We start from the raw sequence: 9,317 nt of genomic DNA, 5'->3' as shown, positions 1-9,317 counted from the left end.
TTACGACTCTATATTATTATTTTTTTTTGGAAGTATGTATCAATTTAAAGTAAGTGATCTGTTATTATCTTGCAAAACATTATTTGTAAAAACGATACGTAAAAAATCTGTTAACGATAATGTCAAAATCACTCTTTAATGAATTTTCGTGGGAGGGCAGACAAGGGTTCTTACAAGTATATGTCGTTAAATAGTACTGGAGGCAATAATTTAGAAGATTCACCGAATAGTGCCAAGCGCCCATAAATATATTTATATAATGGCACAGTAGATGTAAACATCAATATATAAATTATTAAGAATTCCTTGGAAGGATAATGGAGTGGGCACCCCAAAGTGCCAAAGTCTAGTCAAGTACTAAGATGTGAAAATGGGGACAAACCGAGGGTATTTTGGTAAGATTTGGGACTATAAATTGAGAGTACATGTGTGGCTCTTCCCCCATGCACAAGCTCGCATTATAGTACATTACTAATTACAAATGGTGTCCAAAGTGGAAGAAGCGATGAAGGGAAAGCAACAGCAACAGGATCAGCACCAGAAGCAGCAGAAGCAGATAATTCAATGCAACAAAGGCAAGGCTAACAAGTTCAAAAGGAGCAGCTCCAATGTTGAAGAAGATGGTGTTTCCTCTGCCATCCTCTTGCTTGCTTGTATTGCCTGCGCTCCTCCTTCTTAGTGACAATCATCATCATCATCATCACACACACACACACACATATAGGTAGCAAAATATTTCATAATTATTGTTATTATTTAATTAGTACTCTTTATTAACTATAAAGTAACTCCGGGCTAATATGTATTCATTCTCTAAGTATGTAGGCACCACTCTCCATCTTTAATTAATTGTATCTTGTTGTATTAATTGGATTGTTAAGGTATATCAAGAATAAGCTGATCTTAATCTACATAAAAAAGAATAATCTTATTTCATTTTGCCAAAGTTGAGGAGCTTGATGCTAGCCCTCACAGACCTTCAGCTTAATTAAGAAGAGTGGTGCTTGGTGTAGAGAAAGATAAGAGAAATTTATCATCTCTCTCTTCATCCACTCTCTCTCTTTCTTTTTTTTTTTCATTTCCCTCATCTTTCTTTACACTTAGCATTTTTTAATTGAGAAACCTAATTTAAAGTGACTGGCTGATAAAATATTAATTATTTCTAATTTAAATTTTTTTTTTAATGGGATTGTCCAAATAAAAGAGATGCTGAGATTGGAAACCCCCCCCCCTCCCTTTTTTTTCCTCCAATTCGTATTCTAAATTTGAAGTTAGGAAAAAAAATTTATTAATCAACAATTGTAATTATCAAGAAGGCGCGACAATTTCAGATTAAAGCTTATTGCCACTGACTAGACGAAGAGTGGGGGAACTGACTGTCATGAGTTGCTGAGGTGTTGAATTAATTTGTGACAGACACTAGCATAGCGTCTCCCACCATGTTAACAAAAGAAGCTATTGCCTATATATAGCAGCTACAATCACATATTAACGGATGACAAGAATGGATCCATATTACATATATATATATATATATATATATATATATATATTTAAATCTAGTATTTGGTGGCAGAATGAATCACATGCTGTTTAATTTGCTGCGACACACACGCGGGGGACGACCTACATTACAGCCGTATGCATATTGAAGTTAAATAAGTCCAAAATCATATATTTATTTTCACTCAACGAAACAACATCACAATATTAATCAACAATTCTAAAATATTAATTATGGCTCCTGATCAAATTTAGCCATTGCCCAGCTTCCTTGGACACGCATCACCACACAAGCTTCTGTTCACTTGGCATCACCAAGAATGGCCACATTGGTTTCCCCCACCCGAAATGAGTTTCTAGCGTGATGTTTGCTAATTAAACAGTTTTTGGGCAGCCGCGCGGATTCGTTCCCTTGCGCAAATCTACCATTGTTAGTTGTTACAGCTACACGAAAATCTCTGGTGGATTATTATTATTATTATTATTATTTTCTTGAGCTATATATAAATGGTTATACACTGCCTCATGAATTGTTTTATAGAGCCACCAAAGAAGAATCTTTTGGTCACGATGCTTGGTAATAACATGGTCTTTAATTTTTTTCGTATATGTAATGACCTGTAGAGAGAAGCCCAAGAGATATCAACAACTATGTACGTATATAACTATCAATAGTATCAATATTTTGATACGGATTTCGTGGAAGTAAAAGTACATATATCGTTCGAGTTGATTGATCTAATAATGAACACGACCCATTAACACAATTGATAGTGAAAGCCTTTCTGGAGCGTTAAGAACCATGTGCCAACTCCTACTCGAAAGCTAGCTTGTGAATATATATATATCTATTAGGTCTACTGCAATCTCCCATATATAATCCAAAGAAATCAAAATCGAACACATGAATTTAGAACCTAGTAAAATTAAATGATGCAATGAAAACGGTTCTGTAAAATGTCCATACCATACTTGGTTTAGACTCTCTTTGAGCGAACCGTTTTAGACATGAAGCAAGCTCATCTTTTTTTTTGAAATCACCAAGGGCATGTTTGTCGCGGAGGTTTCACGAGGGTAGGGGTTGTATAAATTTTTACAGCATATGTTTGGAGCAGATAATTAGTATGAGGGTATGCATAAAATTAACCAATTTTGGGTGGCTTATATAGACCCGCCCAACCCCAGGGTTTATGCGGGTCTTGCCACTTTCTTTTTAATTTTTAATTCACTCTTTAATTGATTTTTAATTTTTTAATAAATAAATATTTAAATTTCGGCCGGCAACTAGACCACCGCTGGCCACCGGCCATTGCTAGTTTTATGATATATTTTAATACTAATATTAGTACCCATAGAAGTCTCATCATGAGTTCTACACAACCGTATCAATATCTCTAGCAACGGAGCTACCATTTACGGTAAATATATGAAGTCAAAGTTTTAAATTTCAAAATGTTAAGTGTAGATCTACGGCGGAGGGGTGCTCTATTTCCGGTGACTTTTGGTACCGTTGTGTAGAGCTCGAAAAGAGAATTCGAATAATACTCAATATGACTTAAATGAACAATTTTAAAAATTTCCGCCAGTGGTCAGTGGCAGCTAATGGTAGCTAGGTACCAATGGTTAATATATTTTCTATTATTAAATTTAAAAAATTATAATTTAATATAAACCAATAATGTAAAATATTAAAATAAACAATACATTTCATACTTGCAGTAGATTAATGTATTATTTAATATATTTCAATTTAATATAATTCATTACAAATCAATACAGTCCAATACAATGCGGTACACTCTAATGAGTAGGGGTGGGCATGGGTTGGTTTGGGTTGGATTTTAAGTTAACCCAAACCAAACCATAAAAATTTGGATCCAACCCAAACCAACCCAAATATTTTTAACCCAATCCAAATATTGTAAAATTTGGTTTGAATTTTATTATCAAAATAATTTTTATTTTAATAAAATTTAATTATATCAAAATTATAATAATTATTAATTGTTATTAATTATTAAATTGATATTAAAATATAAAAAAATATAGTGGATAAAAATTATAAATTTTACAATAACTTAATCCTTAAATTAAAGAATACTAGAAAATCAAAATAAAGTTTAATCACAAAAATTATTATTTCTCAATAAATAAGAACGTACACTTTAATAATAAACTTTTACAAACATGACATTAACAATATAATAATAAATTTTGCCACTTGAAAAGTTTGGACATCAAGTCAAGTCCGTGACACGTTTAACAAAACAGCCCACCAGTATCCGCTGGTTGTATTTGCGAATCGAGAGATTGCCACTTTCTCCTCTACAGTAATCAACATATATCATTTTCTCTCTTTCTATTTTTATAATGGTCAAAAACCCCCCTAATAATATTAGTTTACAATATTACCCTTATTTTCAACTACTCTTTTATTTATATTTATTATAAATTAAATAAATCACATGAATAGAAACTAAATAAAAAATAAAGCATTAAAAATAAGAAATATATGTTTTGATATGAACAAAAAAATTAATAATAATTTTTTTTATACTTATTTATTTTGTGAAAATTTTCTTATAATAAATGTATAAGAAAATTATTAGTAAAATGATAAAAACAATTATTATAAGAAAACTTGAATGACAAATAAAAATTTATTTTAAGATAAATAATAAAATATTTTACCTATTTGTGTTCATTTATTTCATTTGAAAAATTTGAGTGTTGGGATTTTGTTCATAACCCATGGGTAAACTAGGGATGGCAATTTCCGGGTCCGGGTCCGAGTTTGGCTGTTCCGGATCCGGACCCGGACACAAAATTTTCATAACCGGACCCGCATTAAACCCGGGTTTTTTAAATCCGGGTCCGGTCCGGGTTCAACCCGGAAAAATCCGGGCTTCCGGATTCCGGGTTTTGAACCCGGATTGCTTATTTATTTTTTTTTAGAGACCATATAACTTATTTTAACAAGGCACAGGGGATGGGGTTTAATGTTTTAATCTTTTCCCCAACAACACATTACACAATTCTTCCTAGAATTGGTTCAATAAAATTTGATGGATAAAAGGCAAAAAAAAAAGAACATATAACACATCAGTGACATCACTAGACTACTAGAACCAAATTGTTTAACTTTGGCTCATCAAAATTTACCGGACATAGGGCAAAAAAACAGAACATATAAACACATCCAGAACCACCAGCCCACTAGAACCAAATTGTTTAACTTTGGTTCATCAAAATTTGCTGGACACAGGGCCAAATAACAGAACATAATAACACATCCAGCTTCTAAAACAAATACAACACAAATACACAATATAAAATCTAAAATTCAAAGTTTTAAAGTAATAAACATCCACAAATACAAATTCATAACACAATTCTATAATTTAAAGCTGAAATTTCCAGCCACTGCCCACTAGTGCTCAGATTTCTAGCCACTGACCACAGCCCACCAATGCTCAAATTTCCAGCCACTGCCCACCAGTGCTCAAATTTCCAGCCACTGCCCACAGCCCACCAGTGCTCAAAAAAGTGCCTGCGACAAATTTGCAGATATCCTAAACAATTCTTACTGCATTGGCGGATTATTCTAAATTTCTAATCGAGGAAAAGGATCAGGAGTGTACAATACTAACTGGAAAGAGTCATTACTCTTCAAGCAACTCAGTATACACAAGTAGTAAAAGCACAGGACAAGGTCGAACCCAATTTCAGTGAGAGAAAGCAGAAGCAAGCCAAACAGAGTATTAATGCTAGTCAGGCTCAGAACTACCATTCATGCAGCTAGCCATAGGCAGCAGCCCTTTGGCTAATTATACTTCAAATTCAATTCTAAGCTTACTCACTAACCAACTCTTAATGCACAAAACCAACAATACGCGGTAGAAGAAAAATGGCAACTATTCTGTTTTAGACAACAATTTCTCCTTGTGTCAGAAAAACAAAGAACAAAAAGAGGCAAATAATTCAGAAAAACAAAAAGCTTATAATTAGTCAAGTGCTCTCATATGTCATATACAAAGAAAACCATGTCTGAGGAAAAATCAAATTGTGCCAGCAGCAATACAAGCTCAAAGCATAACAGCACAAAAATTGCAAAGAGGGAAAATCAAAGTGTAATAGAGCATAAATTGTAAAGAGAAAAGCCGAGACTCACAAATATTCACAACAGCAGCTGAAGTATATGCTGATGAACACATAACACAGCAGCGAGACTGAGGTGGATTTCAACCCCTTTTGCTGGCCGCGACAGAGTGAGAGATCAGACGAGTGATGAAACGAACAAGCCTCGCCGTGAAGGTGATGACAAGCCACGACGCGAAGGATCTGATCTGATCTGAAGAAGAGATTACAGGAGAGTTGCAGAGAGAGTGAGAGAGATTAAGTGACGATGGAGGACTGAGATGAGCAATGAGTCACGGCTCACGGGTGAGAGAGATTGAGAGAGGAACGGATTACGGTTTACGGATGAGACTTGAGAGATTGAAAGGAGAAATTACAGATTTACAGTAATTTTTTTTAGGTTGAAGGAGAAATTTCGAGAGAGGATTAGAGGAACGAGACAAGAGAGATCTAGATTCTAGGGTTTCACTTTTGTTTTTGTTTTTTTTTTTAATTTTTCTATTTATAATTATGAATTTACGGATCAAAATTAATATTAAAATAAATAATATCCGGGTCCGGGTTCCGGATTTGCGGGTTCACCTGAAATCGGATCCGGACCGAAAAAATACGGGTTGTCAAAAACTGATCCGGATTCCGGATAAAAACTATGCCGGTGCGGGTTGAACCCGGACCGGATTTTCCGGGTTCAATACGGGTCCGATCCGGGTCCGGATTTGATTGCCACCCCTAGGGTAAACCATACCCAACCCATAATGAAATGGTTTTCTATATAATTTAATTTAATAGAAGGTTCAATTGCGGCTGAGCTTTGATGCCCGTCGGCTTTCATTAATTAACTCAATATATTTTGAATATACATAATTAGTACAGCTCGGAAATACAATTTAGAGTAGAGTTATTGGCACCCCTAAGAAAATCCTCATCAAACTCCTCTAATAATTTCTTAGTTATATCATAAATAAGACGATCAACTCAATGAAACCATATTTTCTCTTTAGTTAAAGAGTTCGAACTCCCAAAATCTTTGGTACAACAGCCGAAAAAAGGCTAAAAAAAAAAAATGCATCCTCTCTAATTACAGCCTTGATCGAAAATCCATAACGAAATTATTAAATTATTCTATCAATATTTTGTTTACGTTACAATAGCAATGTATGCTTCTTTTTTTTTAATCTTCAAATTATGATTGAATTTATGCTTTCATTTTTTTTAAAAAAAAAAACCTCAATATTTCATAGTAAGACACAAATTTTATTTTATTTTTCCCTTCGGACTTATAATTTTAAGTCAAAATTTTTTTTTTTTTTTGGTTATTGCAAATAGGTTGGTTGTATATTCTGCGTGTAGATGTTCAATTGTAAGTTTTAGGATTAGATCAATATTCTTGCTAACCTATTATCAAATGCTAAATTAATTTTACTTAGAAAACCTAGTAAAATTAACAACAATACAGATACATAAATTTTGTTTGAATTGGGGTCGGAAATGAGAGAGAGCGAGAACTTAATTTTATGGTATATACAAAATGATTCATACGGAAGAGAGAAGTAAGGATGGGATATTAAGCAAGAGTGGGTCAAATATCTTCTCTCCCTTAGTTCTGTTTTAAGCTCTCAACAGATGGACATCATCAAAATATACAGCATTTTTTATTCTCTTTTAAGCTCTCAACAAATTAATTTTTTTAACGTATTAACTATTTGCATCAAATATTAACCTTTAATTCAAATCCAAAATTAAATTAAACAAAATTTTAGGTTATCACGCAAATGAAAACTAATATAATCAATAACAACATAACCCACTATTTGTTTATTAAATTAACAAAACACCACACTAACATTCTCATATGTTGGTGGAGGTGATGGATTGATGGTAATGAAAATAAGAGGTGGTGGTGCTAGTAATGAACTTGTTGTTATTAAAGATAGGTGGTGGGGATGATGGTTAATAAGGATAATTTTATAAAATAATAAGCTAAATTAAAAAGTGAGAGTTGGTAAGATGGTTTGAGTGGGTCAAATATCTTCTCTCCCTTAGTTCTGTTCTTTATCCGTGTCATGGTTTAAGATTTAGGGCAAAAGAATAACACATTTATCGGGTGGTATTTATTTTTCTTCACATCTGACATATGAGTAAAGACTAATCCTATTTGTGTGCAAAATAAAGGGATTTTTTTTAATTATTATTTGAAAGTATATCATCCATTTTGAACCTAGACAAGTGAGTTTTGCCATAACAAAACTTAAAATTGATTGCTCAAAGCATAGACCATAAACCCAATTTCAATAGTTATAAATTTAGGAGAGTGTAACGTGTAATGCCAAAAAAGAAAAGAAGAGAAGGGAGGGGGGAGAGGGCACGCAAGGCCAGACTTGGAGAATATCATGACATTGCACTATTTAATAAGTTGTCTTTCCTGATGCCTATTATATGAATTACTGAACACTCAGGATGCATGGTTCTAAAGTTAAAAAAAGAAAAAAAGGAAAAAAAAAGGTGGCTTATAAAAAACTTTTATGCTCTCAATATCTACAGTGAATTAAACCTTGCCAAATCAGCATATTTTTAATTTACTTTAACAAGTCTTTCCTCATTGCCCTTCATTAGCTGAAACTAAATTAAATAGGAAGCACATAGAATAAGTGTGGGCAAATTTAAATTTATATTGCAAGGTCGTGGTGCCTTGAGAATATGTCGTACTGAACACGTCAAAAGGGGAGACGACGGACTATCGATATTCCATGCATATAAGTTAGATTTTGTGTGTTTGTGTGTGTGTGTGTGAGTACCGTATGGAGTTCAGAAACGTCTCATTGCTCCTCACAATCATATGTCCGTTCTATTTTCTCTCAGCAACAGAAGGCTAATCCTTTTTTCCTTTATTTTTTTCCCTCTTTCTAAATGAGGAAATTACATTTATAATTTCTTGTACTATCTATCTCCCAATTAGTAATTGGATATTAGATGATGCTTATTAATTAGTTCATCAATTTACTGCCAATATATAAACTGCGCTTGCGCGAGATTATTGAAATAATCTCTCTGCTTTAAGAACCTAAACCAATGTCTTGTTTGAAATTGAGGTGCTGTAACTTTTAAGGTACAATTGCTGTGGAAAAAAAATTGTAAGTAGGGGTAGGCATCGGATCGGATTCAGATTTGCTTTCAAATTCGATTGGATATAATTTATACAATCCGATCGAATTTGATTCGGATCGGATTGCACTGTTACTAAAAATAATTAAAAAAAAGCCGAAAATGAAAAATCAAAACTCAATTCCCAAATCTCAATTTCCAATTTCCAAATGACAAAACCACACACCACTGCCGAGCGCCCTTGATGAGCCAATCCACGACCACAAACCACACCACACACATGGGCCACGACCTGACAAGCAAACCCACGACCATGTCGCTGACAACACAAACTGAAAAAATTCGACACAAACCCAGCTGCCACGACATCCTCCAGACTAGATCGGATTCAACACAAACCCAGCTGGATCAGATTCGGCACAAACCCAGCCGTCGCGATGTTATCCAAACCCACGACGAGCAACTGATAGCGACGGAAACCTTGCCTTGTTCATGGTAATCCATTAATCCGACAGCCCCCGATGATTTGCGTTTGAAACTTTGAATTTTTTACTTGTTTATAAGATTTGTCTTGA

At 33.9% G+C, this 9,317-nt stretch overlaps 1 protein-coding gene across 1 annotated transcript; it reads left to right on the top strand.

The window, feature by feature from the left end:
- Positions 1-459: 459 nt before the first annotated feature.
- On the top strand, positions 460-823 carry LOC112100361. The gene has a single exon (XM_024189639.1). The coding sequence runs from the start codon at positions 482-484 to the stop codon at positions 677-679; it is 198 nt and encodes a 65-aa protein (XP_024045407.1). The 5' UTR covers positions 460-481; the 3' UTR covers positions 680-823.
- The last annotated feature ends 8,494 nt before the right edge of the window (positions 824-9,317 follow it).

This window comes from Citrus clementina, unplaced genomic scaffold (genome assembly GCF_000493195.1).
Source record: "Citrus clementina cultivar Clemenules unplaced genomic scaffold, Citrus_clementina_v1.0 scaffold_3, whole genome shotgun sequence".
Taxonomy (NCBI): domain Eukaryota; kingdom Viridiplantae; phylum Streptophyta; class Magnoliopsida; order Sapindales; family Rutaceae; genus Citrus; species Citrus x clementina.
Note: the sequence above shows the minus strand (reverse complement) of the source record. Positions and strands in the feature narration are given on the sequence as shown.

Bases quoted from the DNA above. Each gene is read 5' to 3' on its own strand.
- LOC112100361 (XM_024189639.1), top strand. From the start codon at position 482: ATGGTGTCCAAAGTGGAAGAAGCGATGAAGGGAAAGCAACAGCAACAG.